The 20,141-nt window shown below is 42.9% G+C and overlaps 1 protein-coding gene across 3 annotated transcripts in view; it reads left to right on the plus strand.

The window, feature by feature from the left end:
- LOC115165060 (AT-rich interactive domain-containing protein 3A) overlaps positions 1–20,141 on the plus strand; it is a 172,736-nt gene that overhangs the window by 100,913 nt on the left and 51,682 nt on the right. For all 3 annotated transcript variants that reach the window (XM_029718093.1, XM_029718094.1, XM_029718095.1), the window contains one exon: positions 16,053–16,125. In XM_029718093.1, the coding sequence (XP_029573953.1) occupies positions 16,053–16,125 (73 nt within the window). The remainder of the gene's footprint in view (positions 1–16,052; positions 16,126–20,141) is intronic.

Below are 20,141 nucleotides of genomic sequence, written 5' to 3' on the forward strand. Positions count from 1 at the left end.
ATGTTTTGGTTCAATATGTTAAAGAGGATTAGTTAGAAGGCCATGCAGTATGTTTTGGTTCATTATGTTATTAAAGAGCATTAGTTAGAAGGCCATGCAGTATGTTTTGGTTCATTATGTTAAAGAGGATTAGTTAGAAGGCCATGCAGTATGTTTTGGTTCATTATGTTATTAAAGAGCATTAGTTAGAAGGCCACGCAGTATGTTTTGGTTCATTATGTTATTAAAGAGCATTAGTTAGAAGGCCACGCAGTATGTTTTGGTTCATTATGTTAAAGAGCATTAGTTGGAAGGCCATGCAGTATGTTTTGGTTCATTATGTTAAAGAGCATTAGTTAGAAGGCCATGCAGTATGTTTTGGTTCAATATGTTAAAGAGCATTAGTTAGAAGGCCACGCAGTATGTTTTGGTTCATTATGTTATTAAAGAGGATTAGTTAGAAGGCCATGCAGTATGTTTTGGTTCATTATGTTGTTAAAGAGGATTAGTTAGAAGGCCACGCAGTATGTTTTGGTTCATTATGTTATTAAAGAGCATTAGTTAGAAGGCCATGCAGTATGTTTTGGTTCATTATGTTAAAGAGGATTAGTTAGAAGGCCACGCAGTATGTTTTGGTTCATTATGTTAAAGAGCATTAGTTAGAAGGCCACGCAGTATGTTTTGGTTCATTATATTAAAGAGGATTAGTTAGAAGGCCACGCAGTATGTTTTGGTTCATTATGTTAAAGAGGATTAGTTAGAAGGCCACGCAGTATGTTTTGGTTCATTATGTTAAAGAGCATTAGTTAGAAGGCCACGCAGTATGTTTTGGTTCATTATGTTATTAAAGAGCATTAGTTAGAAGGCCATGCAGTATGTTTTGGTTCATTATGTTATTAAAGAGGATTAGTTAGAAGGCCACGCAGTATGTTTTGGTTCATTATGTTAAAGAGCATTAGTTAGAAGGCCACGCAGTATGTTTTGGTTCATTATGTTAAAGAGCATTAGTTAGAAGGCCACGCAGTATGTTTTGGTTCATTATGTTAAAGAGCATTAGTTAGAAGGCCACGCAGTATGTTTTGGTTCATTATGTTATTAAAGAGCATTAGTTAGAAGGCCACGCAGTATGTTTTGGTTCATTATGTTATTAAAGAGCATTAGTTAGAAGGCCATGCAGTATGTTTTGGTTCATTATGTTAAAGAGGATTAGTTAGAAGGCCACGCAGTATGTTTTGGTTCATTATGTTATTAAAGAGCATTAGTTAGAAGGCCACGCAGTATGTTTTGGTTCATTATGTTAAAGAGCATTAGTTAGAAGGCCATGCAGTATGTTTTGGTTCATTATGTTAAAGAGGATTAGTTAGAAGGCCACGCAGTATGTTTTGGTTCATTATGTTATTAAAGAGCATTAGTTAGAAGGCCACGCAGTATGTTTTGGTTCATTATGTTAAAGAGCATTAGTTAGAAGGCCACGCAGTATGTTTTGGTTCAATATGTTAAAGAGCATTAGTTAGAAGGCCATGCAGTATGTTTTGGTTCATTATGTTAAAGAGCATTAGTTAGAAGGCCATGCAGTATGTTTTGGTTCATTATGTTATTAAAGAGCATTAGTTAGAAGGCCATGCAGTATGTTTTGGTTCATTATGTTAAAGAGCATTAGTTGGAAGGCCATGCAGTATGTTTTGGTTCATTATGTTATTAAAGAGCATTAGTTAGAAGGCCACGCAGTATGTTTTGGTTCATTATGTTATTAAAGAGCATTAGTTAGAAGGCCATGCAGTATGTTTTGGTTCATTATGTTATTAAAGAGCATTAGTTAGAAGGCCACGCAGTATGTTTTGGTTCATTATGTTAAAGAGCATTAGTTAGAAGGCCACGCAGTATGTTTTGGTTCATTATGTTATTAAAGAGCATTAGTCAGAAGGCCACGCAGTATGTTTTGGTTCATTATGTTAAAGAGGATTAGTTAGAAGGCTACACAATTTTTTATAAGGACTGTTTCAATAGCTGGCTAATGTGTTTCACACACTTTACCTCAGGAAGGAAATTACACCAATGGTTGAATGTCTTGTTTGGCACTAAATGGTTAAGGGGATATAAGAGTGGTTCAGTCATAACCACTGAACATCTTACTCAAGCAGTCCATTTCGTAGATTTGTTGTTCTCATTCAAGAGCCCGTATATGTTCTGGTATCCATGCTAGATTTGGTCTCTACATTTTTTTTTTTTTATGTAACTAGGCAAGTCAGTTGCATATGAACAAATTCTTATGCAGGCCAAACCCGGACGACGCTGGGCTAATTGAGCGCCGCCCTATGGGACTCCCAATCACGGCCGGATGTGATGCAGCTTAGATTCGAACCAGGGATTGTAGTGATGCCTCTTAGCATTGAGATGCAGTGCCTTAGACCGCTGCGCCACTCAGGAGCCCTATATATGGTATCCATGGTAGATAACCATGGTATCCATGGTAGATATGGTCTCTGTATATGGTATCCATGGTAGAGAACACAGCAGACAGAAAAATCTGTAAAAAATCTGTTAAAATGAAAAAGTGAAAAGTGCTGCTCATAGAAGTATGTTATTTTTATGACTCTTCTATTTCAGTGTTAAATATTAGAATGTATCTGAAATGTTGTCAGACACACCCACAGTGTTAAATATTAGAATGTATCTGAAGCGTTGTCAGTTACACCCACAGTGTTAAATATTAGAATGTATCTTAAGCGTTGTCAGACACACCCACAGTGTTAAATATTAGAATGTATCTGAAGCGTTGTCAGTTACACCCACAGTGTTAAATATTAGAATGTGTCTGAAATGTTGTCAGTCACACCCACAGTGTTAAAATATTAGAATGTATCTGAAGCGTTGCCAGTCACACCCACAGTGCTAAAATATTAGAATGTATCTGAAATGTTGTCAGTTACACCCACAGTGTTAAATATTAGAATGTATCTGAAGCGCTGTCAGTCACACCCACAGTGTTAAATATTAGAATGTATCTGAAGCGCTGTCAGTCACACCCACAGTGTTAAATATTAGAATGTATCTTAAGCGCTGTCAGTTACACCCACAGTGTTAAAATATTAGAATGTATCTGAAGCACTGTCAGTTACACCCACAGTGTTAAAATATTAGAATGTATCTTAAGCGCTGTCAGTTACACCCACAGTGTTAAAATATTAGAATGTATCTTAAGCGCTGTCAGTTACACCCACAGTGTTAAAATATTAGAATGTATCTTAAGCGCTGTCAGTTACACCCACAGTGTTAAAATATTAGAATGTATCTGAAGCGCTGTCAATCACACCCACAGTGTTAAATATTAGAATGTATCTGAAGCGTTGTCAGTTACACCCACAGTGTTAAAATATTAGAATGTATCTGAAGCGCTGTCAGTCACACCCACAGTGTTAAAATATTAGAAAGTATCTGAAGCGCTGTCAGTCACACCCACAGTGTTAAATATTAGAATGTATCTGAAGCGCTGTCAGTCACACCCACAGTGTTAAACATTAGAATGTATCTGAAGCGCTGTCAGTCACACCCACAGTGTTAAATATTAGAATGTATCTGAAGCGCTGTCAGTCACACCCACAGTGTTACATATTAGAATGTATCTGAAGCGCTGTCAGTCACACCCACAGTGTTAAATATTAGAATGTATCTGAAGCGCTGTCAGTCACACCCACAGTGTTAAATATTAGAATGTATCTGAAGCGTTGTCAGTTACACCCACAGTGTTAAATATTAGAATGTATCTGAAGTGTTGTCAGTTACACCCACAGTGTTAAATATTAGAATGTACACTACCGTTCAAAAGTTTGGGGTCATGTCACATATGCTCCCTCTCCGGCCTCTAGGTCACCAGGCTGCTCGTTATGGCACACACCTGGACTCCATCACCTCCTTGATTACCTGCCCTTTATATGTCACTCCCTTTGGTTCCTTCCCCAGGCGTCATTGTTTCTGTTTCCTGTCTGTGTGTTGTTTGTGTTTCTTGTTTTGTATTATGTTCCGTTTATTTCATTAAAACACTCGTTCCCTGAACTTGCTGCCCGACTCTCACCGCGCATCATTACAGGTCACTTAGAAATGTCCTTGTTTTCCATGAAAACATACATGAAATGAGTTGCAAAATGAATAGGAAATATAGTCAAGATGTTGACAAGGTTATAAATAATGATTTTTAATTGAAATAATAATTGTGTCCTTCAAACTTTGCTTTCATCAAAGAATCCTCCATTTGCAGCAATTACAGCATTGCAGACCTTTGGTATTCTAGTTGTCAATTTGTTGAGGTAATCTGAAGAGATTTCACCCCATGCTTCCTGAAGCACCTCCCACAAGTTGGACTGGCTTGATGGGCACTTCTTACGTACCATACGGTCAAACTGCTCCCACAACAGATCCGGTGACAATGCTGGCCACTCCATTATAGACAGAATACCAGCTGACTGCTTCTTCCCTAAATAGTTCTTGCATAGCTGTGCTTTGGGTCATTGTCCTGTTGTGGGAGGAAATTGGCTCCAATTAAGCACCGTCCACAGGGTATGGCATGGCGTTGCAAAATGAAGTGATATCCTACCTTCTCCAAGATCCATTTTACCCTGTACAAATCTCCCAGTTTACCACCACCAAAGCACCCCCAGACCATCACATTGCCTCCACCATGCTCGACAGATGGCGTCAAACACTCCTCCAGCATCTTTTCATTTTTTCTGCGTCTCACGGATCGTCTGTCCATAACACTTTTTTCAACCTTCCTCTGTCCAGTGTCTGTGTTATTTTGTCCATCTTAATCTTTTCTTTTTATTGGCCAGTGTGAGATATGGCTTTTTCTTTGCAACTCTTCCTAGAAGGCCAGCATCCCGGAGTCGCCTCTTCACTGTTGACGTTGAGACTGGTGTTTTGTGGGTACTATTTAATGAAGCTGCCAGTTGAGGACTTGTGAGGTGTCTGTTTCTCAAACTAGACACTCTAATGTACTTGTCCTCTTGCTCAGTTGTGCACCGGGGCCTCCCACTCCTCTTTCTATTCTAATTAGGGCCAGTTTGCCCTGTTCTGTGAGGGGACTAGTACACAACTTTGTACGAGATCTTCAGTTTCTTGGAAATTTCTCGCATGGAATAGCCTTAATTTCTTAGAACAAGAATAGACTGACGAGTTTCAGAAGGAAGTCTTTGTTTCTGTCCATTTTGAGCCTGTAATCAAACCCACAAATGCTGATGCTCCAGATACTCAACTAGTCTAAAGAAGGCCAGTTTTATTGCTTCTTTAATCAGAACAACAGTTTTCAGCTGTGCTAACATAATTGCAAAAGGGTTTTCTAATGATCAATTAGCCTTTTAAAATGATAAACTTCGATTAGCTAACACAACGTGCCATTGGAACACAGGAGTGATGGTTGCTGATAATGGGCCTCTGTACACCTATGTAGATATTCCATTTAAAAAATGTGCCGTTTCCAGCTACAATAGTCATTTACAACATCAACAATGTCTACACTGTATTTCTGATCAATTTGGTGTTATTTTAATGGACCAAAAAAGAGAAGCTTTTCCTTTAAAAAACAAGGACATTTTTAAGTGACCCCAAACCCCACTTTTGAACGGTAGTGTCAGTTATACCCACAGTGTTAAAGGAAGATTAGATTTTTTTTTTACAGTTATACCACCATACCATTGCTGCCATAAACTAGCTTCTGTAATAACACCACCCTGGTATCTTACAAAACCACTTCTTCATTTTGTAACTGTTGCTCGTGATATAAAGCTACAAAATAAAGAACGTGTGTGTGTTTGCTGAGTGCTGTATTATGTATGCCTGCGACACCCCGACGACTCTGTATTGCAGTGGTTTTAACACTGAATCAGAAAGAGATAAAGTGCCAACTTCTACACTTTATAGTCTGAATAGCAGAATAGCAGCTCATTCTAACTTGTAGGTCTCAAGGTCTCCTTCTAACTATATGGTCTTTCATGAAAGCAAATACAGCCATTTATTTGAGTCCCTAAGACAGTCGCTTGAAACAAATTAATCTCAATTCTCTTTTATTACATTTTTTTTTGGATGAAAATCAACATTTGCAAGAGTCGAACAGCACTGTAGCGAACATGTATTTCCCTCAACATCAAGTGTTTCACTGTGTTTCAGTTTAGATGGTTGTTATTTCACTTAATGGATATCGGTCTAATGCTCCTTTGTTCTCTCTCTTTTCTTCTCAATGTTTCTGTCATCCTTTCCTCCTGTTGGATCTGGCTCCACCTCACAGGTAAGAACATTGACTTTTGCCCTTGTGTTCCTTCATCTAGCCAATTAGAGCATTAGGGTGGAGCTCTCCTTCTCCATACTATTAGCAACACAGACCAGGGTTGGGGTCAAGTCGAATTGAAGGCAATCATTTCAGAAGGTCAACTGAAATTCCAATTAAATAATTGCAAAAAAACAGGATTTATTTTCATTGATTGAAAAGGGGGAATATTTATTCCAAAAGTTATTCATAAAAAAATATATATATTTACAGTACCAGTCAAAAGTTTGGACACACCGACTCATTCCAGGGTTTTTCTTTATTTTGACTATTTCCTACATTGTAGAATAATAGTGAAGACATCAGAACTATGAAATAACACATATGGAATCATGTAGTAACCAAGCACTCAGAGGGTGTAGCTTGTTGATCTGTCCTCTCCGCTGGCCTAGCAACACTCAGGGTTGTTGCTCTGTCCTGTCCGCTGGCCTAGCAACACTCAGGGTTGTTGCTCTGTCCTGTCCGCTAGCCTAGCAACACTCAGGGTTGTTGCTCTGTCCTCTCCGCTGGCCTAGCAACACTCAGGGTTGTTGCTCTGTCCTCTCCGCTGGCCTAGCAACACTCAGGGTTGTTGCTCTGTCCTGTCCGCTGGCCTAGCAACACTCAGGGTTGTTGCTCTGCCCTCTCCGCTGGCCTAGCAACACTCAGGGTTGTTGCTCTGTCCTCTCCGCTGGCCTAGCAACACTCAGGGTTGTTGCTCTGTCCTCTCCGCTGGCCTAGCAACACTCAGGGTAGTTGCTCTGTCCTCTCCATTGGCCTAGCAACACTCAGAGGGTGTAGCGTGTAGCTCTGTCCTCTCTGTTGGCCTAGCAACACTCAGGGGGTGTAGCTTGTTGCTCTGTCCTCTCCGCTGGCCTAGCAACACTCAGAGGGTGTAGCGTGTAGCTCTGTCCTCTCTGTTGGCCTAGCAACACTCAGGGGGGTGTAGTGTGGCAAGTTTTAGCATTAAACATTTGGCCGCTTTGTTCACTTTTCATCGTTCGTTGTTGTTTTTTGTTGTTGTTTTTTTTTACCTCGTAGGCTGGTCATTAAACGTTAACATCTGAAGTAGCTATAGTGAAGGAATGTAAGAGAGGGACGAGTACTGTCACTCCCGGTGATCTCAGGGAATGGGTTGGAAACATCCCCATTTGTGATTTCATCAGGGAGGGGATTGCAGTGTAATTGACAGGGGTTTACAGACAGGTATCTTTAAAGTGCGGCCCGGTAATAATGGTGTCCTGAGAGCTGAGTAGAGAAAGTGGTTGGGGATAAGTGTGTGTGTGTGTGTGTGTGTGTGTGTGTGTGTGTGTGTGTGTGTGTGTGTGTGTGTGTGGAAGGATGAAAGGAGGGATGGAGGGAAGGAGGGATGGAAGGAGGGATGGATGGAGGGAAGGATGGAATGAGAGAGCAGAGAGAGAGAGAGCAGAGAAAGAGAGCAAGAGAGAGAGAGAGCAGAGAGAGAGAGAGATTTACTAGGCGGATTCTTATATTTGTCCTGTTTCAATAGAAATGTGTTGTTTTCTAATCCCAACTCCCCCTGACACTGGGCCTTCCCTGTAGCTCAGTTGGTAGAGCATGGTGTTTGCAACGCCAGGGTTGTGGGTTCGATTCCCATGGGGGGCCAGCACAGGAAAAAAAAAATGTATGAAAATGTATGCATTCACTACTGTAAGTTGATCTGGATAAGAGCGTCTACTTAAATGTATGGGTCACGGCCAGCCATTAGGATTAAGTGCCTTGCTCAAGGGCACATTGACATATTTTTCACCTTGTCATCTCAGGGATATAAACTAATGATCTTTTGGTTATTGGCCCAATGCTCTAACCTCTAGGCTACCTGTCGCCCAGGGAGTGAGAGGAAAGAGAGACGTCTCTTTCCCCTCTGATGACCTGCTGGTACCTAATACAACGTCAAGAAGCAGTTTGAAGTCTGAACTCAGAGTGCCTAAAGGTCCCATTGAACAGTCCTCTCCCTCCCCCGTCCTTGCAGGGTTAATTTCACCTTCCTTCAATTACTTTAGAAAACAAAAACCAAATGGGGCCCCTGACAAGCGTTCAGTTCAGATTGAAAACAATAGCACCTGTTGTCTTTCTACCCCCGTCCACTCCTCTACTGGTGTCTGTCCTGTTGTCTTTCTACCCCCGTCCACTCCTCTACTGGTGTCTGTCCTGTTGTCTTTCTCCCCCGTCCACTCCTCTACTGGTGACTGTCCTGTTGTCTTTCTACCCCGTCCACTCCTCTACTGGTGACTGTCCTGTTGTCTTTCTACCCCGTCCACTCCTCTACTGGTGTCTGTCCTGTTGTCTTTCTACCCCGTCCACTCCTCTACTGGTGTCTGTCCTGTTGTCTTTCTACCCCGTCCACTCCTCTACTGGTGTCTGTCCTGTTGTCTTTCTACCCCGTCCACTCCTCTACTGGTGTCTGTCCTGTTGTCTTTCTCCCCGTCCACTCCTCTACTGGTGTCTGTCCTGTTGTCTTTCTCCCCCGTCCACTCCTCTACTGGTGTCTGTCCTGTTGTCTTTCTCCCCCGTCCACTCCTCTACTGGTGTCTGTCCTGTTGTCTTTCTACCCCGTCCACTCCTCTACTGGTGTCTGTCCTGTTGTCTTTCTCCCCCGTCCACTCCTCTACTGGTGACTGTCCTGTTGTCTTTCTACCCCGTCCACTCCTCTACTGGTGACTGTCCTGTTGTCTTTCTACCCCGTCCACTCCTCTACTGGTGTCTGTCCTGTTGTCTTTCTCCCCCGTCCACTCCTCTACTGGTGACTGTCCTGTTGTCTTTCTACCCCGTCCACTCCTCTACTGGTGACTGTCCTGTTGTCTTTCTACCCCGTCCACTCCTCTACTGGTGTCTGTCCTGTTGTCTTTCTCCCCCCGTCCACTCCTCTACTGGTGTCTGTCCTGTTGTCTTTCTACCCCGTCCACTCCTCTACTGGTGTCTGTCCTGTTGTCTTTCTCCCCCCGTCCACTCCTCTACTGGTGTCTGTCCCGTTGTCCACTGGTGACTGTCCTGTTGTCCACCGGTGACTGTCCTGTTGTCCACTGGTGACTGTCCTGTTGTCCACTGGTGACTGTCCTGTTGTCCACTGGTGTCTGTCCTGTTGTCCACTGGTGACCGTCCCGTTGTCCACTGGTGACTGTCCTGTTGTCCACTGGTGACTGTCCCGTTGTCTACTGGTGACTGTCCCGTTGTCTACTGGTGTCTGTCCTGTTGTCCACTGGTGACTGTCCTGTTGTCCACCGGTGACTGTCCTGTTGTCCACTGGTGACTGTCCTGTTGTCCACTGGTGACTGTCCTGTTGTCCACTGGTGTCTGTCCTGTTGTCCACTGGTGACCGTCCCGTTGTCCACTGGTGACTGTCCTGTTGTCCACTGGTGACTGTCCTGTTGTCTACTGGTGACTGTCCTGTTGTCTACTGGTGTCTGTCCTGTTGTCCACTGGTGACTGTCCTGTTGTCCACTGGTGTCTGTCCTGTTGTCCACTGGTGACCGTCCCGTTGTCCACCGGTGACTGTCCTGTTGTCCACTGGTGACTGTCCTGTTGTCTACTGGTGACTGTCCCGTTGTCTTTCTCCCCCGTCCACTCCTCTACTGGTGACTGTCCCGTTGTCCACCGGTGACTGTCCTGTTGTCCACTGGTGACTGTCCTGTTGTCTACTGGTGTCTGTCCCGTTGTCCACCGGTGACTGTCCTGTTGTCCACTGGTGACTGTCCTGTTGTCTTTCTCCCCCGTCCACTCCTCTACTGGTGTCTGTCCTGTTGTCCACTGGTGACTGTCCTGTTGTCCACTGGTGTCTGTCCTGTTGTCCACTGGTGACTGTCCTGTTGTCCACTGGTGACTGTCCTGTTGTCCACTGGTGTCTGTCCTGTTGTCCACTGGTGACTGTCCTGTTGTCTTTCTCCCCCGTCCACTCCTCTACTGGTGACTGTCCTGTTGTCCACTGGTGACTGTCCTGTTGTCTTTCTCCCCCCGTCCACTCCTCCACTTATGACTGTCCTAAAAAAGTATGTCCGGGTCACGGAATTTCAGAAATTTTCTAAATAAAAGTCCCCCACTTAATAGTAGAACATTGTTAATAACCATTCATGATATATGAAAAAAAATAAAAATAATTAACAATGATTTCATATTTGTTCATATTTAAGTGACATTTGCATTAAATGTGGGTTTTAAAACATGTTGTAAGGTCAAATAAATGCCCCCTCAATACAAATCACTGTTTATGTAATACATATTGGCTTAGAGCGATAACTATTCTGGGTTTAGCAGTAAAAGTATTGTAGGGGAATACTCAGTAGGATCTGTAGAATGTAGATATGGTGTCGTTTCATGGGGCTCTCAATAGTGTTGCTGGCCTTTTACTTATGTCACACAGTTACGCCACATTTGTGAACCCTTTATAAAGCATGACATACGCTTACAGAGGATTTCTAACAGATGTCCAGGGCCTTGGGAAACTATTCAGACATCTTCACTTTTTACACCTTTTGTTACATTACAGCCTTATTCTAAAATGGATTAAATGTTGTTTTTTTAAAATCCTCTACACACAATATCCTATAATGATGAAGCGAAAACAGATTTTTAGACATTTTTGATAATTTATTAAATCCTAAAAAACAGAAAAACCTAATTTAACTAAGTATTCAGAATCTTTGCTATGTGCCTCGACATTGAGCTCAGGTGCATCCTGTTTCCATTGATCATCCTTGAGATGTTTCTACAACTTGATTGTAGTCCACCTGTGGTTAATTTAATTGATTGGACATGATTTGGAAAGGCACACACCTGTCTATATAAGGTCCCACAGTTGACAGTGCATGTCAGAGCAAAAACCAAACCATGAGGTCAAAGGAATTGTCCGTAGAGCTCTGAGACAAGATTGTGTCGAGGCACAAAAAATTCTTCAGCATTGAAGGTCCCCAAGAACACAGTGGCCTCCATCATTCTTAAATGGAAGAAGTTTGGAAACATCAAGACTCTTCCTTAAGGGTGGCTGCCCGGCCAAACTGAGCAATCGGGGTCTTGGTCAATAACATGATGGTCACACTAACAGAGCTCCAGAGTTCCTCTGTGGAGGTGGGAGAACCTTTCAGAAGGAGAACCATCTCTGCAGTACTCCACCAATCAGGCCTTTGTCGTTTAACATGTAATACCTTTACCCCTGGTTTAACATCTAATACCTTTACCCCTGGTTTAACATCTAATACCTTTACCCCTGGTTTAACATCTAATACCTTTAACCCTGGTTTAACATCTAATACCTTTACCCCTGGTTTAACATTTAATACCTTTACCCCTGGTTTAACATCTAATACCTTTACCCCTGGTTTAACATCTAATACCTTTACCCCTGGTTTAACATCTAATACCTTTACCCCTGGTTTAACATTTAATACCTTTACCCCTGGTTTAACATCTAATACCTTTAACCCTGGTTTAACATCTAATACCTTTACCCCTGGTTTAACATTTAATACCTTTACCCCTGGTTTAACATCTAATACCTTTACCCCTGGTTTAACATCTAATACCTTTACCCCTGGTTTAACATCTAATACCTTTACCCCTGGTTTAACATCTAATACCTTTACCCCTGGTTTAACATCTAATACCTTTACCCCTGGTTTAACATCTAATACCTTTACCCCTGGTTTAACATCTAATACCTTTAACCCTGGTTTAACATCTAATACCTTTACCCCTGGTTTAACATCTAATACCTTTACCCCTGGTTTAACATCTAATACCTTTACCCCTGGTTTAACATCTAATACCTTTACCCCTGGTTTAACATCTAACTAGGGAGAACAGGCTGATCAAGTTTTATAAGTTAATCAGCATGGGTCCCATCCTGTCGATCCATCAATCCACACTGTGTGTGTTTGTGTATTTTACACGGCACAATCAATCTGAAGATGCCCTGTGTTTGTAATATTTTTTTTTACATTAGTACCTCATTGATCTTTTAATTGTCTGTGGTCATTCTGTAGTGCAGGAGTCACCATGGTCCCCTCCTACATCTCCCTCCTGGGTTCTGTAATATTGGGGACAGCTAATTCACTCCTAAATGACCAGGTATTATCTCTGAGCCTCTTTATAGTCCCCCGCTGATCATATCTCTGTCTTCCTGTACTGATCTGATCTCCCTGTTAATGTGGCTCTTCTTGGAAGGGAACGCTCCCCCCTCTCTCTCTCTCTCTCTCTCTCTCTCTGTATCTCTCTCTCTCTCTCTCTCTGTATCCCTCTCTCTCTGTCTCTCTCTCTCTCTGTATCCCTCTCTCTCCCTCTATATCTCTCTCTGTCTCTCTCTATATCACTCTCTCTGTATCTCTCTCTCTGTATCTCTCTCTCTGTATCTCTTTCTCTGTTTCTCTCTCTCTGTTTCTCTCTCTCTGTATCTCTCTCTCTGTTTCTCTCTCTCTGTTTCTCTCTCTCTGTTTCTCTCTCTGTTTCTCTCTCTCTGTTTCTCTCTCTCTCTGTATCTCCCTCTCTCTCTGTATCCCTCTCTCTCTCTCCCTCTATATCTCTCTCTATGTCTCTCTGTATCTCTCTCTCTGTATCTCTCTCTCTGTATCTCTCTCTCTGTATCTCTCTCTCTGTATCTCTCTCTCTCTGTTTCTCTCTCTCTGTTTCTCTCTCTCTCTCTCCCCCCCATACTGTATTTCCATCAGTCCTCTGCTGACCCTGGCTCTTTAAAGCCTGTCTGACTCCATAGAAGAAACAGTGAATAGAAGAGGCTGAGGAGAGACATAATGGCTATGTCAAAACATGTTTTATTTTTCTTAATTGAACCTTTAGTGAACTAGGCAAGTCAGTTAAGAACAAATTCTTGTTTACAATGACAGCCTAGGAACAGTGGGTTAACTGCCTTGTTCAGGGGCAGAACAACAGATTATTACCTTGTCAGCTCAGGGATTCAATCGAGTAACCTTTCAGTTACTGGTCCAATGCTCTAACCACTAGGTTACCTGCTGGTTACTGGCCCAACACTCTAACCACTAGGCTACCTGCTGGTTACTGGCCCAACGCTCTAACCACTAGACTACCTGCTGGTTACTGGCCCAACGCTCTAACCACTAGGCGACCTGCTGGTTACTGTCCCAACGCTCTAACCACTAGGCTACCAGCTGGTTACTGGCCCAACGCTCTAACCACTAGGCTACCTGCTGGTTACTGGCCCAACGCTCTAACCACTAGGCTACCTGCTGGTTACTGGCCCAACGCTCTAACCACTAGGCTACCTGCTGGTTACTGGTCCAACGCTCTAACCACTAGGCTACCTGCTGGTTACTGGCCCAACGCTCTAACCACTAGGCTACCTGCTGGTTACTGTCCCAACGCTCTAATCACTAGGCTACCTGCTGGTTACTGGCCCAACGCTCTAACCACTAGGCTACCTGCTGGTTACTGGCCCAACGCTCTAACCACTAGGCTACCTGCTGGTTACTGTCCCAACGCTCTAATCACTAGGCTACCTGCTGGTTACTGGCCCAACGCTCTAACCACTAGGCTACCTTGCTGGTTACTGGCCCAATGCTCTAACCGCTAGGCTCTAACCACTAGGCTACCTGCTGGTTACTGGCCCAACGCTCTAACCACTAGGCTACCTTGCTGGTTACTGGCCCAATGCTCTAACCGCTAGGCTCTAACCACTAGGCTACCTGCTGGTTACTGGCCCAATGCTCTAACCGCTAGGCTCTAACCACTAGGCTACCTGCTGGTTACTGGCCCAATGCTCTAACCGCTAGGCTCTAACCACTAGGCTTCCTGCTGGTTACTGGCCCAATGCTCTAACCGCTAGGCTCTAACCACTAGGCTACCTGCTGGTTACTGGCCCAATGCTCTAACCGCTAGGCTCTAACCACTAGGCTACCAGGAAGAGCGTGTATGAAAGCAACAACACACAGAGGCTGGTTCAACAATGATGAGCCTCTGTTGGCTGTCATAGACAAAGTGGAGTGTTGAAGTTGTTCAAGTTGTTGTTTTGTTATTTTTAGCAGCCATTGTACTGTTACAGTACAACAAATACTTTTTTTTTTATCTTGTTGCTATGACAATGGTGCGACTTCAGTTTAGCATTCAGAAATGAAAAGTACTCAAATACACTATCCTCATTTAAGTGAATCTGTTCAGGAAAACCAAACGGAGGCGATCAAAGAGTTTGAAGGTGTGACATTCTCCTCTTATTCAGACATTAAAGTTTGTTCTTCTGAGGCTGGGAGGCTGGGAGACTGGGAGGCTGGGAGACTGGGAGACTGGGTGACTGGGAGACTGGGAGGCTGGGAGACTGGGAGACTGGGAGACTGGGAGGCTGGGAGGCTGGGAGGCTGGGAGACTGGGAGACTGGGAGGCTGGGAGACTGGGAGACTGGGAGACTGGGAGGCTGGGAGACTGGGAGGATGGGAGGCTGGGAGACTGGGTGACTGGGTGACTGGGAGACTGGGAGGCTGGGAGACTGGGAGACTGGGAGACTGGGTGGCTGGGAGGCTGGGAGGCTGGGAGACTGGGAGGCTGGGAGGATGGGAGGCAGGAAGACTGGGAGGCTGGGAGACTGGGTGGCTGGGAGACTGGGAGGATGGGAGGCTGGGAGACTGGGAGGATGGGAGGCAGGGAGACTGGGAGGCTGGGAGGATGGGAGACTGGGAGACTGGGAGGATGGGAGGATGGGAGGATGGGAGTGGGAGAACAGCTCTCGTTGTGCCCTCACTGCCGTTGATAAAATGTAGGTTCATGATATTGTTCCTTTACAGAGGAGACACGGTGTCTCTGTTTCCTGATATGGTTCCTTCACAGAGGAGACACTGTGTCTGCTAGTATCCAGCCACTCTGTTTCCTGATATGGTTCCTTCACAGAGGAGACCCGGTGTCTGCTAGTATCCAGCCACTCTGTTTCCTGATATGGTTACTTCACAGAGGAGACCCGGTGACTGCTAGTATCCAGACATTCTGTTGCGATTATCTCTAGAACATTCCAGGTTACTCACAGGTTGTCTTGGAAGTCGTAACGACAATAATCCACACCTGCTCTGTTTCTCTACGAACTAGACATTACATTGTTTTTACAGGTTTATATGAACCCGATAGAAGTAAAGAAGTTTGAAACATATTATAGCGCTGACAATCTACATTCATTGTTGTGTTTTTCTCCTTGTCTACCTTCCATTACATGTGTTTGGTGTGGAATTACGGTACTTTGAGATGTTGTATTCTGAAGGTATTCATCGATAGGAAGTTATATTACACATATTTCAGTTTGAAAGGACTCCAATACAGTCGAATAAACCATATTGTATATGACATGTTTGCCAATAGGCCTGTTTTAACCAGTTTTAACCAGTTTCAACACGTTTTAACCAGTTTTAACACGTTTTAACCAGTTTTAACCAGTTTCAACACGTTTTAATACGTTTTAACCAGTTTTAACACGTTTTAATCAGTTTTAACACGTTTTAACCAGTTTTAACCAGTTTTAACACGTTTTAACACGTTTTAACCAGTTTTAACCAGTTTTAACCAGTTTTAACATGTTTTAATCAGTTTTAACACGTTTTAACACGTTTTAACCAGTTTTAACCAGTTTTAACACGTTTTAACACGTTTTAACCAGTTTTAACACGTTTTAACCAGTTTTAACATGTTTTAATCAGTTTTAACACGTTTTAACACGTTTTAACCAGTTTTAACCAGTTTTAACACGTTTTAACCAGTTTTAACACGTTTTAACCAGTTTTAACCATTTTTAACACGTTTTAATCATTTTGTATTCCTCCAGTTGTACGAGTTGGATGATGATGTCAAGAGGAAAGAGTTTCTTGATGACCTCTTCAGTTTTATGCAGAAGAGAGGTGAGTTGTTAATATAATACACATCTCATAATATATATATATATATATATATCAATATAACTATACCTTTCTTGAAGCATAGTGATTCTTGTGAATCTATACCGGCTGTTAAAACTGTTTGAATGTTTTAGTGTGTCACTTATAAACATCCGTTACTCAACAGACAGGAAGAGATCAGAATATGATGACTCAACAGACAGGGAAGAGATCAGAATATGATGACTCAACAGACAGGGAAGAGATCAGAATATGATGACTCAACAGGCAGGAGATCAGAATATGATGACTCAACAGGCAGGAGATCAGAATATGATGACTCAACAGACAGGAAGAGATCAGAATATGATGACTCAACAGACAGGAAGAGATCAGAATATGATGACTCAACAGGCAGGAGATCAGAATATGATGACTCAACAGACAGGGAAGAGATCAGAATATGATGACTCAACAGACAGGGAAGAGATCAGAATATGATGACTCAACAGGCAGGAGATCAGAATATGATGACTCAACAGACAGGAAGAGATCAGAATATGATGACTCAACAGGCAGGAGATCAGAATATGATGACTCAACAGACAGGGAAGAGATCAGAATATGATGACTCAACAGGCAGGAGATCAGAATATGATGACTCAACAGACAGGGAAGAGATCAGAATATGATGACTCAACAGGCAGGAGATCAGAATATGATGACTCAACAGACAGGAGATCAGAATATGATGACTCAACAGACAGGAGATCAGAATATGATGACTCAACAGACAGGAGATCAGAATATGATGACTCAACAGGCAGGAGATCAGAATATGATGACTCAACAGACAGGAAGAGATCAGAATATGATGACTCAACAGACAGGAAGAGATCAGAATATGATGACTCAACAGACAGGGAAGAGATCAGAATATGATGACTCAACAGGCAGGAGATCAGAATATGATGACTCAACAGGCAGGAGATCAGAATATGATGACTCAACAGACAGGAAGAGATCAGAATATGATGACTCAACAGACAGGAAGAGATCAGAATATGATGACTCAACAGGCAGGAGATCAGAATATGATGACTCAACAGACAGGGAAGAGATCAGAATATGATGACTCAACAGACAGGGAAGAGATCAGAATATGATGACTCAACAGACAGGGAAGAGATCAGAATATGATGACTCAACAGGCAGGAGATCAGAATATGATGACTCAACAGACAGGAAGAGATCAGAATATGATGACTCAACAGGCAGGAGATCAGAATATGATGACTCAACAGACAGGGAAGAGATCAGAATATGATGACTCAACAGGCAGGAGATCAGAATATGATGACTCAACAGGCAGGAGATCAGAATATGATGACTCAACAGACAGGGAAGAGATCAGAATATGATGACTCAACAGGCAGGAGATCAGAATATGATGACTCAACAGACAGGGAAGAGATCAGAATATGATGACTCAACAGGCAGGAGATCAGAATATGATGACTCAACAGACAGGAGATCAGAATATGATGACTCAACAGACAGGAGATCAGAATATGATGACTCAACAGACAGGAGATCAGAATATGATGACTCAACAGGCAGGAGATCAGAATATGATGACTCAACAGGCAGGAGATCAGAATATGATGACTCAGCAGGCAGGAGATCAGAATATGATGACTCAACAGGCAGGAGATCAGAATATGATGACTCAACAGACAGGAGATCAGAATATGATGACTCAACAGACAGGGAAGAGATCAGAATATGATGACTCAACAGGCAGGAGATCAGAATATGATGACTCAACAGACAGGAGATCAGAATATGATGACTCAACAGGCAGGGAAGAGATCAGAATATGATGACTCAGCAGGCAGGAGATCAGAATATGATGATTAACCAGGCAGGAGATCAGAATATGATGACTCAACAGGCAGGAGATCAGAATATGATGACTCAACAGGCAGGAGATCAGAATATGATGACTCAACAGGCAGGAGATCAGAATATGATAACTCAACAGACAGGAGATCAGAATATGATGACTCAACAGACAGGAGATCAGAATATGATGACTCAACAGGCAGGGAAGAGATCAGAATATGATGACTCAACAGACAGGAGATCAGAATATGATGACTCAACAGACAGGAGATCAGAATATGATGACTCAACATGCAGGAGATCAGAATATGATGACTCAACAGGCAGGAGATCAGAATATGATAACTCAACAGACAGGAGATCAGAATATGATGACTCAACAGACAGGAGATCAGAATATGATGACTCAACAGGCAGGGAAGAGATCAGAATATGATGACTCAACAGACAGGAGATCAGAATATGATGACTCAACAGGCAGGAGATCAGAATATGATGACTCAACAGGCAGGAGATCAGAATATGATGACTCAACAGGCAGGAGATCAGAATATGATGACTCAACAGGCAGGAGATCAGAATATGATGACTCAACAGACAGGAGATCAGAATATGATGACTCAACAGACAGGAGATCAGAATATGATGACTCAACAGGCAGGGAAGAGATCAGAATATGATGACTCAACAGGCAGGAGATCAGAATATGATGACTCAACAGACAGGAAGAGATCAGAATATGATGACTCAACAGACAGGGAAGAGATCAGAATATGATGACTCAACAGGCAGGAGATCAGAATATGATGACTCAACAGACAGGGAAGAGATCAGAATATGATGACTCAACAGGCAGGAGATCAGAATATGATGACTCAACAGACAGGAGATCAGAATATGATGACTCAACAGGCAGGAGATCAGAATATGATGACTCAACAGACAGGAGATCAGAATATGATGACTCAACAGACAGGAGATCAGAATATGATGACTCAACAGACAGGGAAGAGATCAGAATATGATGACTCAACAGGCAGGAGATCAGAATATGATGACTCAGCAGGCAGGAGATCAGAATATGATGACTCAACAGGCAGGAGATCAGAATATGATGACTCAACAGGCAGGAGATCAGAATATGATGACTCAACAGACAGGAGATCAGAATATGATGACTCAACAGGCAGGAGATCAGAATATGATGACTCAACAGGCAGGAGATCAGAATATGATGACTCAACAGACAGGAGATCAGAATATGATGACTCAACAGGCAGGAGATCAGAATATGCTGACTCAACAGGCAGGAGATCAGAATATGATGACTCAACAGGCAGGAGATCAGAATATGATGACTCAACAGGCAGGAGATCAGAATATGATGACTCAACAGAAAGGAGATCAGAATATGATGACTCAACAGACAGGAGATCAGATTATGATGACTCAACAGGCAGGAGATCAGAATATGATGACTCAACAGGCAGGAGATCAGAATATGATGACTCAACAGACAGGGAAGAGATCAGAATATGATGACTCAACAGGCAGGAGAACAGAATATGATGACTCAACAGGCAGGAGATCAGAATATGATGACTCAACAGGCAGGGAAGAGATCACAATATGATGACTCAACAGGGAAGAGATCAGAATATGATCACTCAACAGACAGGAAGAGATCAGACTATGATGACTCAACAGGCAGGAGATCAGAATATGATAACTCAACAGACAGGAGATCAGAATATGATGACTCAACAGGCAGGAGATCCGAATATGATGACTCAACAGGCAGGAGATCAGAATATGATGACTCAACAGGCAGGAGATCAGAATATGATGACTCAACAGGCAGGGAAGAGATCAGAATATGATGACTCAACAGGCAGGAGATCAGAATATGATGACTCAACAGACAGGAGATCAGAATATGATGACTGAACAGGCAGGGAACAGATCAGAATAAGATGACTCAACAGGCAGGAGATCAGAATAAGATGACTCAACAGGCAGGAGATCAGAATATGATGACTCAACAGACAGGGAAGAGATCAGAATATGATGACTCAACAGGCAGGGAAGAGATCAGAATATGATGACTCAACAGACAGGAGATCAGAATATGATGA

This window comes from Salmo trutta, chromosome 27 (genome assembly GCF_901001165.1).
Source record: "Salmo trutta chromosome 27, fSalTru1.1, whole genome shotgun sequence".
Classification (NCBI taxonomy): Eukaryota; Metazoa; Chordata; class Actinopteri; order Salmoniformes; family Salmonidae; genus Salmo; species Salmo trutta.